Source organism: Callospermophilus lateralis, chromosome 2 (assembly GCF_048772815.1).
Source record: "Callospermophilus lateralis isolate mCalLat2 chromosome 2, mCalLat2.hap1, whole genome shotgun sequence".
Lineage (NCBI taxonomy): Eukaryota > Metazoa > Chordata > Mammalia > Rodentia > Sciuridae > Callospermophilus > Callospermophilus lateralis.
In genome coordinates this window covers 22,763,339-22,780,178 of record NC_135306.1, presented here as the reverse complement: position 1 = coordinate 22,780,178, position 16,840 = coordinate 22,763,339, and the positions used below count along the sequence as shown (strand labels likewise).

Genomic DNA, 16,840 nt, shown 5'->3' with positions numbered 1-16,840 from the left:
ATCATTTGAGGTCTGTTACCAATTTTTGTACTTCTTTGGATTTCTAATATCACTAGCTCAGTGTTTATATGTACATGTTGATAAATCCAGGTTATTTACATCCTTCGCATATAGTAGGCATACAGTTTTGCTGAAATGCCCCCCCCCCCATGCATAAAAATTGGTAGGTTTAAAGAAAGATCAGTGTCTAAAGCTTTGTTAACCTCCACAAGCAGAAACATCCACTGCTCCTCTTTTCACGGTTGAAGTGGGCTCTGGACATGAGAGGCAGCTCCGGGAACCAATTTCTGGCTGGTATGTGCCCAGAGGACATGATTCACAAGTCTCAAGCCCACTGGATGAGTAGGTGCCTTGTTTACATTGAGCTAAAAAGAAAATGTAATGTGATTAATAATGATGATATTACGTTGCATAAAATTAGCTCTGTGCAGGAGTGGGTTTTCTGCATTTTAATATAGGACAGAATGAGGGACACGGAGAGCTCTTCCACCCCTTTCCTCCTCCCTCCGTTCTCCAAATCACTCTGATTTTCAGCATTAATATGTTTTTGGTGCATTTATAATTATCTAACGATACATCAGAGTTTATATTTCTCACTAAACATCCACACCTGCATTTGCAACAATGACAAAAAAGGACGATTTTGAAATTCTTTGTTAAGTGTATCTTATGTAACCTTAATTATGAAAAAACCCCCATGTTTCCAACAGTAGAAATATGTGGAAAATATTGCATATTTTAGTAGCAATAACAGGACCCTATAACAATTTAATAAAGAATTAATTTCCTCATGTCAAGTAACTATTTTAAGAAAAAGCAATCTACCAAGTGCCAAGTGTTATTAAAGTCCTTTCTACTAATTAATGGGAGATTTAAGCAAAATATTCATGCTAATCAGTGAATGTGGATTAGAGTTTGACTTGGAGTAGTTCCAAATGGAAAGATAGATACATGGATTTCTTTATAATGTGGAAAACATTCAGGTAACATCTTATCATTAAAAGAAAGAATAAATAAAGTTACTTTCAGGCATGCTCTTTATTTTACCCTATTTGCCATTTAGGTTTCTGAATTGTGACAGTGCTTAGAACCCCTATTATGGAATATGGAACCCTGGCATCCTGAATATTTGAAGTTGAAGGAATTTGAGAAAATAACAGAAGCAGCAAGGTCTCTCTTTCTCTTGCCCTTCTTTCCTGACTCAGGTCATAAGGCCTTATGTAAGTTATGCCCACCCTATACTAGAGGAAGGAATGTTCTTATATCTGAAGACACCAGGACACAGGGAAGAACCTGGACTTTACTAAGTGCCCTCTGTTTATTACTGTCCAGTCAGACCCCTTTGCCCAATCAGACTTCTCTATAACTATCCACTTCTTCATCAAACTTAGGATAAACAACACTGGTTTCCTTGATTCTTTGGGTCTTCATTTCTGAAGGCTCCTGTGTCACACAAGGCTTACATCAAATAAATGTGCATGCTCTTCTCTTGTTAATATGTCTTTTGTTACAGGAGCTTCAGCCATAAACTAAATGATGGGTAGATAAATCTTTTTTCCCTGTACAACTGGACACAAAATTCAGGCTGATGCTGAGCAAAATGTCTACTAAACCTCTACCTTTACATTCAGAGATGCTTCTGGAATGGAGGTATTCAGTGTAGGTCCCAGTTGGACAGAGCTTGCACTCGAGTTGCCCTTCTTCATCTTGATAGTATCCCATGCGGCAGCTTTCACAGGCGAAATGCTCCAGAGAATAATAGGTCCCCAAAGGGCAATTGACTGTGGATAAACAGACAAGTAGCACTAAGTAAAGGACCACAGCCAAGACACCCTTGTTCTCTTTTTTCCTAAGAGACAAAAACAGCAACACATGCTTCCAGGTCCAGATTAAATTTTACTGTCAGAGATTTACTCCCAAGGTAAACTTCTAGAAGTGTATTCTTTGAAGCTAGTAGTATCCAGTTTAAGTTTTTCTTCAGAAGATGGCAATTTTTATTGACCAAGTTTAGGGCTTCCATCATCGGGCTTTAAAGTATGAGTAAAAGCTCTAAGGTTCATACACTGTTGGTAGGACTGCAGTCACTTTGGAAAGTAGAATGAAGATTCCTCAATAGACTATGAATGGAACCACCATATGACCCAGCTATCCCACCCCTCAGTATTGATCTAATGAACTAAAATCAGCATACTATTGTGACACAGTCACATGGATGTCTATGGCAGCCCAATTCACCATAGCCAAGTTATGAAACCAACTCGGGTGCCTGTCAACAGGTGAATGGAATAAGAAAATGTGGCATATATATGCAACGGAGTTTTACCCAGTCATAGAGAAGAATGGAATTATGGTGTTTGCTAGTAAATGAATGAACCTGGAGAACACATGTTAAGTGAAATGAGCCAGATTCCGATAGTCAAGGGTCAAATGTTTCCTCTCATGTGGAATCTAGAGTCAATTAAGGGGAAAAGTAAAGGAGGGAGATTAAGGGGGAGGAAGGAGGAACAGGAAAAGGGAGAAAATGTGGAATGAATTTGGCAAAATCACACTATGTACGTAAGTGAATATACCACAGTCAATTCTACCTCTACGTACATCTATAAAGCACCAATTTAAAAAGCAATCATTAAATAGAAGAAAGACCAGTAGAGAAGAGGAAGGGAGTGGAAGGAGGGGGTGGGTGGGGGGAAGCTCTGATAAACCAGATCATCATGGAAATACACAGCCAACAGAGAGAAAGCCCCCAGAAGAAAAAGATAAAACAATGAATGTTTAATCTGAGGCTTTGAGATATTAAAAAAGATTTTCTTAACTCTTCCTCTGAATGCTACCAGTTATGAAACCCACGACCAATCCACTTCAGCATCACTCCGAGAGACCAAAACAGGTGAACTAAAGCACCCCTTGTTCCTGACGGCAGTATGAAGTATCTGAAGTATCCTCAGAGTCACGGACCCCAAAGAAACAGGCCAGTTTTAGAAACTTTCCTTCCTTGGAGGTCTGGAGTGTCTCAGAAATCCTAGGCCACAGTGGAAGGTTCGACTCTGAAAAGGCTGCTATCAAAGTTCGTACAGAGAGGACAGATGAAAGCAGTACCAAGGTAATTCTAAGATGTCAGTGTTTAATAATTATCTAAGTATTTATTAAAAATGCAGATACCCATGCTTCCATGTCCAAGGTGTTGGACCCATGAGTTCTGGGGTAGGCCTGAGTCAAGATGCATTAGGTAATGGTGACTCAGGTGGTCTGGAGACCACATTAGGAAATGAGAAGCAATTCCTGATTTTTCTCACAAGGCAGGGAGGAAAGCAGAGCAGGCTCAGAATGACAATTTTAATGGGCTGAATTTGTAACAGTATGGAAAGCCCAGATGAGCTCTTGGAATGGTGATAAGAACTGCTGGAGAATGTTTTCTGGACTGGACACAAGAGCCACATCTACAGAGAGATTAACACAAAGACGCATGCCATTCTAGTTCAGCTCAGTGGACTGAGATCAGTTAGGGGAAGATCTGTTGGGAAACAGATTGGATTGTCCAGATCTTGGCAGTCTACAAGAGGGGTTAAAGATTAAGAAACTCAGTGGAGAGAGAGTGGGGAGTGCCTGCTTGATGTGTATATGGTCCCTTTTGGGTATGATGAGAATATTTTGGAAATGGAGGTGATGGTTGCAGACACTAATGTAATATTACTGAACTGCACAATTTAAAACAGTTTATTTTATGTCACGTGAATTTTACCTCAATTAAAAAAGTGAAGACTTTGGAATTTACTGAGTGGGAAACTTTGCTGCACCACTTATTGTCTTAATGTGTAAGTTCTCAGCCTCTCTGGCTTCATTTTTATCATTTGCAATGGGTGCTTAATAGTAGTGGTGCATCCTAGAGGTTCTAAAAAGGATTAAACCTGAGAGCTCTCGTCTGGCATACAGAAGTGGTCAAAAAGCTTTTTTATCAGAGTTACTGCTCAAAGCTGTGAGATTTTTAAATCTATAAATAAAAATAAGATTTGAGTCCCTCACTTAAAACAGATCTCTTGTCCTGATCAATAGTGGTTACTTAGATCTTGGGGACAAAATAGTAATAATAACAATCATACAATAATAGTGATATGTTTTACATCAATATTCCTTTCTGTGCATTGTAAAATGGCTTTCCCCATCTCTCCAGACCCAATGTTCATGGAGTATCTATGATCACAGGGAAGAGTCTTACCACACATCCGCCCTCTCAGCACTGAGCCCGGTCTGCAGTAGAGAAAAGCCTTTTCCGTTTCCAACGAATTGCTGTCGGCTACAAGCATTTCAGATGCAAGCTGGAAGGAATACATGGGCTCTTTATTGAGGGTCCTTTTCAGTCGATTTGTGATACTTTCCAATGTCTTAATGAGTCGTTGTTGATTCTCCCATTCAAGGGTATCGTTTCTTTCATCAGGTAATGGCACACTAGCTGAGATGAAAACAAAACAAGATAAAACATAACACACACACACACACACACACACACACACACACACACACACGGTGTTTCCAGAAGCCACCTGTAGTTCATTTTTACCAAAAAGAAATGGTATGTTGAAAGTTTTTCAGGGAAAAATTCATTCAAAATAAATCCAACTGCTATACCCTGAAACCACTAGGACATGGATAATATTAAGAGAAATATAATTTGTTTTAATCCTTCTCTCAGATGCTGGTTTGTTTTCTTAACAATAGCATATTAAATTGCTGCATATTCTCCTATTTTGCCTTAGTACATCATGCCAAGATGGGAACAAAACAGGGTGCTTGTGGCTGCGAGAATCCTAGAATACATCTGTGATATTCAACTAGTGGTGGTGGTGAGGGGAAGCTGGCAAAGCTGAGTTAATTATGCTTTCCCCAATTCTTCAATCCAGGGTCATTTCCTAATAATGATAACAGTTGACAGATTTAAGAAGTAGGTTTTGAATAAAAAAATTCATATCATATTACCTATCCAAATAGACAAGTTTATCCTTACCTGTGATGTTAAAAATTAACTTAATTTTTTGGTTAGACAATGGGTCACTTCTTTTAATCCGGGAAGTTCTGGCTTTGCCGACGCCTGTGGGTGTTTCTTGTACGGCATCCAAGAAGTCATCGTAAGAGTAATCCAGCCGGTTCGCTGCGCCCCAACCACCTGGTCCTGACAGTCGGGGCAGAGGAACAAATGATCTTACAGTTGCATCTCCATCTGCATCTAGGTTCTTATGTTAGGTCATAGGTCAGTTGCACTTGATGCTAAATGCCCCACTGACACACTACATATAGGGTTTGGTCTACAATCGTCTACTATGATTTTGGGGCACTTCATGTGTAATTTAGATTACCAATGAATTGCACAAAAGGAGGGAACCTATGAAGGTGCCTAAGCGTTCATACCATCCTATCTTTGAGATAATAGTAAATTATCCTAACACTATAGGTAAATAAAGGGTGGGTGCAGAATTGCAGTCAATTCCTATTTCCCTTTAGGGCTTGTTCCAATGAAGGAAAAACATATTGGCTTTATGAACTCAATGTACATGCACAGGTGTCCTTTGTGGGGCTTATTTACAATATCCATACCATGGTTTAAAGGTTGGGTAGTTTCCAGAGGCAACATGTAGTTAAGTATTCATAGGATGCAACTACATAGGGGGACGCATAGATGCTTGGGATTCTTTTGATACCCTGATGTTGATCTGGTTAAGACCCGGGGTTCAGAGTTCTTGACATAGGATGTATGGTTGCATAATCTTGATCAAATGATTCTTATTTTTTTGAACTTCAGTTCTTTTATTTATAAATGGAGATGAGTCTTATCTCGTAGGTTTGCCTGTGATCTAGAAATCATCTAGCCCAACGTCAAGCCATTATTAAAACCAATAAGTGAATATTAAAATCTTCCTGGCCATATTGATCTAAGTTATGTGCTGTACACAAGAATTATTTTTCAGATTTTTATTGTTTTACTTAAACATTTTCCCTCAAGTATCATGTAACTATTATAGAAAAAAAAACCCGATATATTATACTTTGGAAGAATCTTAATAAAAATGTTCAAAATCCACTTGGAGAAAAGCTCCAAATTCCACTTAATGGTATATGAACTCAAATAATTGAATCTTAATTTATTCTGTGTGAGGAATCTCAATAATTCTATGTATATTTTAAATTAATAGTTTAATTGAAATGTTAGTTGAATGTCATATAAAAATTGCTACTAGTTCTTTACAACTGCTATGATTCTCTTCTAAAATATCATATCACTATTGAAATATTTTGGGGAGGTGGCAGGGATGAAATCCAAGAGTGCTTGTCCCCAGACCTTTTAGTACTTTGTTTGGAGACAGAATCTCTCTTGAGTTGCTTAGGGCTTTACTAAGTTGCTCAGGATGGCTTTGAACTTGCAATCTTTCTGCCTCAGCCTCCTATATGAGATTATAGGCATGTGCCACCCTACCTGGCCTCTCACTATTGAATTCTACCATCACATTATAACTACATTTTTCTCACCCTGAAGAGTTCTGGCCAATATTTTGAAACATTTTATTTGATGATCAAATTTAATATATACATAATGATCATTAAGTACACTATTGAATTATATAGCCATTCTATAATACTCAGTGAAGAAATTAATAAAACTTGAGTTTCTGGTTTGCTTCACTCTTCTGGAATTGTTTGATTTTTATGGATCAGTCTTGCAAACTACTGATGCTAAATAATGTAATTACCAATTGCAAAGCCATTTTCATAGTCATAATTATATTCTAGGCAATATTTTTTGGTCAGATCCTCCAGCCTGCAGTCAATGTCATCAGCATCACTGCAAAATGATGGGACCTGCAAACAAAAAGGAAGAGGATCAAGTGAAAATCGCATCTCTGTTTGCTTCGGAGTCCTGTGCTTTTCTGCCTTTCACATCTTCATTAGCAGGAAAGGATGGGTCAGAGCTCTGCATGTTCCTCAAAAGACTCCTGACTTCCTCTGCCTCCTCCCCTACAGCCTGTTGACCACCAAGATTAGCCTTATACCTTCTGTCTCTCTCGACCACAAGAAGCTGGGGACTCCTGGGATAGCTCTGCCTCTAAACTTTCACCCCATATAGTTCTTCAACTCCATTAGTTCTTCAGTCCCTTCCATCCCAAGCCCCAAAACTTTCTCTGTCCTTCTGCAGCTCACAGTGGGTAAAAGGCAAATCTATTATTTCCTACCCTTCTCATTATGTTCCTTTCCCTTTTGCTAAAAATGAAACCCAGCTTTTCAGTTTTCTGGAATATTTTCCAGAAAATGATTCTGGAAATATTAGCAATTCTAAAATATTGGAATTTTGGGCAGACCTGAGAGTGGAGGAATCATCCGCATGATTCATTGCTATTTCCAAGTCATATGTCCTCATACTTCCTTAAATCCTCATAGGATTTAAGCAAATGCCACCAAGGATACACTCACTGTGTCTCTTGGTGGCAGTCATCTCTAGGGTTTTCCCATGCTGAGTTACCCTCCCATTCCCTGCTGATGCTTCTGTCTCCTTGACTTTTCAGTTCCTTTCCTCCTCTCTCTTACCTTCCAGCCATCGTTGGACACTCACTCCCCTGTCACAACCTCAGAAGGTATTAGTACCAGTAACTGCACCTCTCCTACTCTCAGGAACCCACCAGTCCCTTGACTTCATCAGAGTCCACAAGCCATCGACCCCAACTCCCCTCACACTTGCTCAGCCTCTCACGCCTCCACGTCTTTATCCACCCATCTTAGATTCCCCAGTCCATCCTCCCTTGAATGTCTCTTTATCACTGTGTTTGCCTGCAGAACCCTTAAACCCACTTCATTTAGTTACCTTGCTTTCTCCATACCAGTACCTTATGGCCACTTATGGCTTGAGAGAAACAGCCATGCTTTCTGCCAATCTTACTACATTTCTTTTAAGCACCTACTCATGCTCACCTAGAAAATTGTTTTATGCTACCTTCTCTCTTCCTAGACCTCAATGTGTCCTCCTCATGCTTATTCACAGGTGATCATTTTTCCCAATGGTAAAATAGAAGTCAGAGAAGATCCTTCCATACACTTCACCATCATGGGCACCCACTACCTGTATTTGTGCTCTGACAAACTGCCTCCTTGACTCTTCTCTTTCTCTCACAATCTATATCCAGTTTATTAGCAAGTCTTACTGAAGCTACTTTCAGAATAGATCTCCAAATCCACTCACTTCTCAACACCTCCTAATGCAACCCAAGCCGCCATCATCTCTTGCTTTAATTTCCTATGTGGCCTTCTCACTCTCTCCCACTCTCTACTTCTCCCAATGCCCAAGGTCATGTGAAAGTTAGTTTCCCTGAGTGGCTTCCCATCTCACTTAGAATAAAAGGCAACATTTTTACAGTGACTTTTCAAGGCGCTCCACAGTCTGATTTCTGTTCTCACTCTAACTTTCTCTACCTCCTGGGATCTTTTTGCCAGTCTCCCGTCACTCAGCCCATTATCCTCTCTCCTCCTGCCACTCGAACCTCTTTATAGTGGTTCAAATTCCCTATCACGCTTCTGCCTCAAAGCCTTTGCACTTGCTTCCCCTGTCTGCAACACTCTTCCCCTAGGTAGACCCACAGCTCACAGCCTCATCCCTTTAGGAATCTTTTCAAATAGGGAACTCATGTGAGGTTTCCCCACTTTGGGCTTCATTTTACTCCACAGCACTATGCTCTCTAGCATGCTACATATTTCCCACACAGTTTCATTATTGTTTACCAGTTCATTAGGATGTAAATTCTATGATTGCATGGAATTTTGGCTAAGCACACGATACTAACTAAATATTCATTAAATGTGTGAATGAGCATTTCATAGCACATTCTGGTTCATTATGCCATCTTTAACCTGCAACAAATTCAGCTTGTGATAGACACTGAGACTAACAAATGCAAAAGTTACTTTCACAAAAATTTCAATGTGGGTTCTACTTAATATCACCAGCTTGGGATGGGTGATAATTACTATTGATGACTTTTCAAGTACAGATCTATAGTAACAGTGGCATAATGAGGATAATTTTTCTTGGTTTGCTAGCAATAGTGACAATTATTTCTCTTTTGGGAATTTGGTTTTATTGATTAGATAATAACCTTAAAACAAGTATTTATTGAATAGATGCCAGTTAATGTTTAATGCATTTATAACAATACTTGGCATACAGCAAATGCCACTATGTAAGGAAAAATCCATTAAATGTTCAATTATCTTCTCATGATAAAACAACACAGTCTGCAATGTTGGTTTTTTTTTTTTGTCAGAATTTCTCAAACCAAGGGACTCTGCTTCTCTAACTTCCTGACTTGGGTGTTTTAAAATATGAAAGATTTAATGCAGATTTACTTACAGTTTATCCCAGAAGTCCAAAATCTATGCGTAATTCTAAACATTAGGAACAAGTTTGGATCACAAAGAAGAGGGAAATAGTCAGGAGTAGAAATTTCACTTGTAAGTGAAATTTAAGGTGGTCCAGAGAGGCTGTGACCACCTTAACAAGCATCCTTTAAAATATGAGAAAAAATAAGGGACATCTACTGACATCATGGACATACCATCTTCCCCAGGGTCGTCTGAAATGCCTCCAAGAACTTCTTCAGCAGATCCGAGTCATCGCAGCGAGTTGCTTTGTACAGCATCTCAAAGGACTTGAACCCATGGTTGGCGAAACGTTTTACTGGAAAAACATTGGGTAAAACCCCTTCAGTTTCAAAACAAAAAATTTAACTTTCTATGGAATAATCAAAAGTTAAAATTTTGATTCTAACACAATTTGGGAGATTGTTCTAAAAATAAGAGATAAATAGTTAAGGGCAAGTTCCAAGGCCACAAAGTGCTCATGATAAACATGAGGAAAGCAGTACTGTCTGTGGTTTTCCAGTAATGAGTTTGCTTTAATACATTATTCTTTACCTTCTAAAGAAAAAGTTGAGTATTTGAGAGAATAAGAGATCCTTTTATTCTAGCTGGACCAAAGCTACTTTACTTTATATTTATATGAATTTACATACCATACATTTATATTTGCAACCAATATACATTGAAACGTTTCTAGATACCATATACAGTCATATTCCTTGAAAGTGTAAGTGTGACAGAGACAAATTTCTTCTTGGATCAAAAGCTTGCAGGGTTAGATTTAGCAATAGGTCTCAACATATTCAGGGACAATGCCTATTCATAATGTCCTACCATCAAACTTGTAAAAGAGGTTATTTCCCTGATTTGGAAAAAAAATAGTTCCAGTAAGTGGATTCTATTATTTTTTATGCCGTTGGCATTTAAACTCCATCTGTGTTACTTGATCAAAGATTCATTCCAAATAATTGTTATCTACAGTAGATAAAATATTGGGTTATTTGTATAACAACATATGTTTAAGATTACTGAATAGATCTAAATTGAATCTAAAGAGAATGAAAATAATCTATTTTACAATCATCACCTATGTCTGACACTAAGTTAAACATAAGCTCTTTTTCAGACTATGAGGCTTCAAATTCATATGTACAGATCAAAAACTGCATGCTTGGTTGAAGAGATAGAAATACTTATTACATTGATTGGCTTATTACACATTTCATACATGTATTGTACTTTTATAACATACTCCATAAAAATACAAATGTAAATTTTAAAAAAGCCAAAAAATAATAAATAAGAAACACAATTTTTTTTAAAAAAACTGCATGTTCTCAAACCTCTTCAGATATTTCTGATAAATAATAAGAGGGCCCAAATGATCTTTCCTACAGCAGCCCAAGAGTCAGGTGGCTATTGGAAATCCAGGGAAGAGTAATTCTCTTATTCATAAGCATTTCAAATTCATGATCCATATCCCACATCATTTCTACTGTAAGGCAAGTTTCCTCTTTAACACTTAGAAATGCACCCACACAATTCACACATATTAAAAAGGATCAGGAATGAAATCAGAACTTACTAGCACAGTCTGGCCATTCAGTAGAATACGGTGGTCTCCAGATACCATCCCCATAATCACAGTAGTACTTCTCAGTAGACCCTTCTGTGAAGTCATAGCCCTCCAGGCAACTTAACGTGCAGTTGACGCCAGCAGTGTCTTGGATACATGTAAAATCCCCATTTATAGGAGTGAAGGGGACTTCGCAGGGAGAACCTATGTTAAAAATAACACAGTATTATTCACATACAGTTGGGTGAGAAGTACAAATTAAATTCTGGGAGTTTAAGCTGAATTTTTAACAGAATTCCTGTCTCTTAGCATTCCTAAGGAAAATATTTGCTACAAGTCCTTCATGTGGACAAGGACAATAGTGGCTCCATTGAAAAGTTGCATCCATGTATAATTAGGGGTTCTGCATATTTTATAAAAAATATTTCTGATTTGCAGTTACTGCTTTTTTTTTTTTTACTCTCCATAAGCATTCAAAATAGAATCATTATGATACTTTGCAACTTTGGAGAAAATGTTAATAAAATAGTAATTAAGACCACACTGGAAGAAACGATTGCTATTTATGACAAGGTCAGGAACTGACAATTAGAAACCTAAGTAAAAATCTGTCGTATTCCAACTTGAAAACTACAATGCACATGGCCTGTCTTCTTTCACAACATAGAGGACTATAGCAACCAGATAAATGAGAAGGCATCTAGATTTCTGGTGTCTTATGAAGAAGGTACCTTTTATGACAATGTGGATGATACATGTTCTGTTATTTCCTGAGGGGTCGGTGGCTGTGTACTGCACCATAGTCTCCCCGTGAGGGAAAAGGTCTCCCTGTGTGTGACTTCTAGTGATGATCAAGACAGCCCCTAGAAAAGAAGGCAGGATCCAATTTTTAGTTGTACTGGTCTGCAGTCACTTTAGTAGTTTTAGATTTTCTATATATGTAAATCACTGGGCATTCCATTAATGTTGATTTGCCCACTAGTAGAAAATAAAAGATTTAATATTTATGTTATAAATCGTCTAGACATAGAAGACTCAAAACCCCCATTAAATTATGGCATTTTTGCTAAACTATTTTTCTTTGAATAGGTCAGTCGGAACGTTGGGAATTTAAGAAAATCTATTTATTTTGCATTTTTATTGTTTTCCAGATTTCAGTGAATTCTCTTAAAGTGAATTTTAGCTGTATTTGCTCAGGTTTTTTCTTACTTTCCTATGACCTTTTGTAACTTAATTGACTAATGCTTAAGAAATTAGTGTGAATACACAGAACTGGGCTGGAGACACCAATGGAATGCATAACTTGTATTTCCAGGCCATTGTAAGCTTGGAGATTCAATAAGTTCTCTAGCACCTCTTCAAGTACAACACCTCACAAAGGTTTGATAAATGCCTGTTGAATACTGAATAAAGATAAACCCTGTGGATAGGTAAGATTAAAAATGCTAAATTATATTTAATTATACTAGTATTAAAATATACTACCTGACATTCATTCTACTTAGAAGCTGTCATGCACTTTTTACTTCTTTTACCCCTTAAAAAAAGTTTCTTAAGATACAACAGTGTTAGCACGCTGACAACAGAATCCTTGTGTTCTTACCTGAGTTGTCTGAGAATTGAGGCTCATCCCAGCTAGCAGCATACTCTTCCTCTGAGACCTGGATTGGAGGTGGAGATCTGCACTGGTCTATGACAGGTGGCTCTACATCTGAACAACATGAAATCAGACAAGGAAGTCACATTTGACCTTCAAAAATGGTGAAGGGTCTTGCAAGAGAGAATGGAAGACTGAAGGCAGAGAACATTGACCTTATAAGAAACAGGGATGGCCCTGTGGCTGCTTTGAAGATGGGATATATTTCATTCCTAATCCCAGCTTCAAAAGAAAGACAGATCTTATTCTTTGAGTTTTGCTATATTTACCTCTATCTGTTGAAGAAGACATACCGTGTTTCTAAAATTTATGTGAGCTCACCCATGTGGTGGGCACTGAATTTGTGGGTTCTGCTCACAGTAGTTGAGCTGTTGCACCTGGATTTGAACAGAAACTTCCTGGATGAGCTGAAGGAGTGAAATGACCGCTTCACGTATTCCCATGTCCTTCCTCTTATCTGAAGGGTCAAGATAGGCTTGACAGCTAAAGGGAAGGACTATGGGGCAGAGGTCTGAGTCATGTCGTGGAATAAGCAACATGTAGGTGTGATATTTCTGGAAAGCCAGAGGGTTATGACCAAAGATGGGACACTGGAGGTCAAGATTTTTAATGCTGATAAATCTAGGTGAAGACAAAGAATAAGATGTAGACCTGGGGAGTGAGGAAATGGAGAGGGGAATGAAAGTCACAGTGGAGGTTAAAGAGCAATGAATCTGTGGTACTGAGAATAAACACAGATTGAAGGGTGGGTTGGGATGAGTGAACCAGGTTTCAAGCCATATTTCCATATGATGGAATTTTTAGATGTCACTGAAGGACAATGAAGAAGGTATATAAGAAGTAACTTTAATACAATTATAGATTTTACGCATTTGGGAAGCATTCTTATCATCTGCCTTGGAAGTTTGAAGGACATGGGATAAGTATTATTCAATTTTTGTAAGTGAGGAATCTAGACTATGCAAACTAAAGAACTTTCCTGAGATTATTAACCTAATGAATTGTAATCATAAGCTTCAATACCAGGGCACTGCCACCCACAAAATATGAAAACACGTGTTCTGAAATGCACCCCTGAGAATATACATATTTCTATTTTAATCTACGTCTTATGAATAAAGTTTCAATTTTTGTCTTTCTTTCATGCTCGTCATCTTATTAATACAGTAATGAGGTTTACTGCTTTTCCAGATTGTATACTTTGAAGAGCAGAGATGGAGACTTTTGCTCAGTTAGTTCTCATCCAATAACACAGCACCTGGCCTGTAAGGGATGCTCAAAACAAGTTGCTTAATCAACAGAAGAATGAAGAGATGCCCCTAGTAGGTCAGTAAACTTTGAGAATGCTGAAGCAAGTCGATTTACAAGTCTGGCAGTATTAACTGTTTTCCCCAAAGAAATCACAAGTGGATATTCCAAGAATTTCTAAGCTTATTTGATTTTAGCTAAACATTTTAAACTTGAATCAAAGGTACGGGAGTAAGACTCAGACAACTACTGTTCGAAGAGTTGTTGGAGGCAACAGCAGATGGCTGTCTCCAGAGGACAGGGAAAGTCTGCCCTGCAGTACCCTGTGGATACCAGGCAGAAGCATTTCTTCTTATCATTCATTTATCAGTAAGACACCAACACCCTGGAGAAAACATGGGAAATGCAGGGTTAGGAATATTTTCCCTCTGTTTCTGAGTCTCTCTGACTTCCATGTGCCTCCTTCCTCTCTCTCCTCTTGCTCTTTCCTCTATTCTCCCTCCTTCTCTTCTGTAATTTAGAAATGCAGCTGACACCTGGCTAGATACTTGGGTACATGTTTTACATTACACCAAGCTGACTTGTCATATGAAAACTTGGCAAACTCTTAAACCACATTTCCATGTTTAAAGTCATAAATGTCAGATAAGAAGATGTGACATGTTTTTCATGTTTCAAGTTTAAAACAACATTGGAAAAGCAATTACAAAACTAAGTATTGCGAAATGAGTTAGATGGATTTTTTTTTTTAAACTTGAGTCTTTTATCTACTTTACAAAAAATCTAGAATTTACAGGCTAAGGAATAAGTTTGACAGACATTAGTTTTTTTAAGAAATTATTTTAAGCAAAATGTAAGCAAAATTCTTAAAATTTAAATTTTAAATAAAATTTAAATTTAAATTTAATTTATTTTAAGCAAAATTCTTAAAACAATGAATTTAATGTGTTAAATTAAAAGATAAACAGGTTGAAAACAGATCTGAGACAAATATAGCAGAATGTTATTATCCAGTTTTATATAGAAATGAATATGTGTCAGGCAATAATTTGAGTGGTTTCTATATTATAGCTAATTAAAACACCACAATAACATTATAAGGCAGTACATTTATTAATCACACTTTTGTATGAAGAAACTGAATGTTATGGTTTGGATATGAGGTCCCCCCCAAAGCTCCTGTTAATGCAGCAATATTCAGGGGTGAAATGATTAGATTATGAGAGCTGTACCTAATCAGTCCATTGTAATTTGAATGGAGTGACTGGTGGTGACTGTAGGCAGCTGGGGCATAGCTACAGAAGGTGGGCCACTGGGGCATGCCCTGAAAGGGTGCATCTTTCCTGTGGCCCCTTCTTTTTTCTCTACATTCTGACCCTGCCCTGAGCCGAGCAGCTTTCCTCCACTGGGCCCTTCTTCCCCCAAGACATTTAGCCTTACCTTGGCCTCAGAGCAATAGAGTCAGCCAACCATGGACTAAGACCTCTGAAACCATGAGCCTCAAATAAACTTTTCCTCCTCTAATTGTTCTTGTCATGCATTTTGGCCACGGCAGCACAAAAGCTGACTAAAACACCAAAGCACACAGAAATGACTGGTGATATGGTGAGGCTGGATATGAATTCAACTAATGTGGATTCTGAGTTCATGTTCTTGACCAATGGAGACCTCTATATATTTACCTCGCCATGTTTTATGTCTTGATAGTGGGTCCCCAGTGTCTGGTGAATTAAGTACAAAGACCAACTGGAAAATGATGCAATAAATCATCTCCACCTTCTCCCACAAAAAGGACCAATCTCTAGTAGCGAGGATGGAGAAACTGGGATAGATTTCAAAGATATTAAGGAGGTGAAACCACTAGACCCTGATAACTCATTGGATATTGGTGGTAGAAGAGAAGGACAACTTCCAGGTTTTTTTGTTTTGTTTTGTTGTTGTTTGTTTGTTTGTTTTTTGCTTGGTAGATAAAGGATCAGTTGTATTATTTTCTGAGTTAAGAAATACATTAGGTTTGAGTGAGTATGAAATGTCTATGAGACATTTGCATGATAAAGTCCAGGAGGAAGAATTTTAAAAATAAATTAATAGAAGTAAGGCCAAAAGTACAGGAAGGAAATCAGTGTGAAGATGGGGTAAGGGATAGTACTGAGGAGTGAAATGGAGCAAATTATTTTGTGTATATATATATATATATATATATATATATATATATGAATATGTCAAAATGAACCTCACAATTATATGTAACTAAAATGTAGCAATAAAAGAAAGTAAGTTCAGGAGGAAGTTTATATGGAGGCTTGTATTTCCAAAGAGATCTGAGCAGGAAATAGAAATCTGGGATTTTTCAGGCAACAAGATCACTTAGGAAAACTGGAGAAAGAGGTGGGTCCAAGGCTGATATCCTGGGGATGACCAACATTTGAGAGTTGGTCTCAAGAAGAGGAGTCTAGCCAGGCATGGTAGTGCATGCATATAATCCCAGCATCTAGAGATGCTGAGGCAGGCCCTAAGCAACTTAGCGAGACCCAGTCTCAAAAAAAAAAAAAAAAAAAAAAAAGGTCTGGGAATATGCCTCAGTGGTTAAGTGCCCCTACATTAAATCCCTGTTTTTTTTTTTTCTTTTTAAGAGTATACATAAGAGATAAAGAAGGATAGGTGAGAAAAATGGGGGAAAAAACAGGAAAGACTGGTGTCAAAGAACTAGGAATAGAGAAAGTTTTGATAAAAAGGATGTGGTTAAGAATGTAAAATCTGAGGGCAGATTATATGAAATAAGGACTGAAGAGTGTACAGTCAGAGTAACACCAGAGGTCACTGATGACTTTGATGACAGTAGATTGCATAAGTGAAGGGGACAGAAGCCAGACTTGAGTGACTTTGAGAATAACTGGCAGGGATGAAGAGAGAGATGGCAGCACATGGCTAAGAAATCAGAGATGCAGTGATAGTTCAAAGGTGTGTAG

At 38.0% G+C, this 16,840-nt stretch overlaps 1 protein-coding gene across 2 annotated transcripts in view; it reads right to left on the bottom strand.

The window, feature by feature from the left end:
- Svep1 (sushi, von Willebrand factor type A, EGF and pentraxin domain containing 1) overlaps positions 1 to 16,840 on the bottom strand; it is a 169,960-nt gene that overhangs the window by 73,930 nt on the left and 79,190 nt on the right. For both annotated transcript variants that reach the window (XM_076845691.2, XM_076845690.2), the window contains exons 10-18: positions 12,570 to 12,677; positions 11,698 to 11,829; positions 10,976 to 11,170; positions 9,588 to 9,709; positions 6,738 to 6,846; positions 5,000 to 5,164; positions 4,214 to 4,447; positions 1,620 to 1,781; positions 204 to 365 (exon numbers count right to left, since the gene is read on the bottom strand). In XM_076845691.2, coding sequence (XP_076701806.2) covers positions 204 to 365; positions 1,620 to 1,781; positions 4,214 to 4,447; positions 5,000 to 5,164; positions 6,738 to 6,846; positions 9,588 to 9,709; positions 10,976 to 11,170; positions 11,698 to 11,829; positions 12,570 to 12,677 — 1,389 coding nt within the window. The remainder of the gene's footprint in view (positions 1 to 203; positions 366 to 1,619; positions 1,782 to 4,213; positions 4,448 to 4,999; positions 5,165 to 6,737; positions 6,847 to 9,587; positions 9,710 to 10,975; positions 11,171 to 11,697; positions 11,830 to 12,569; positions 12,678 to 16,840) is intronic.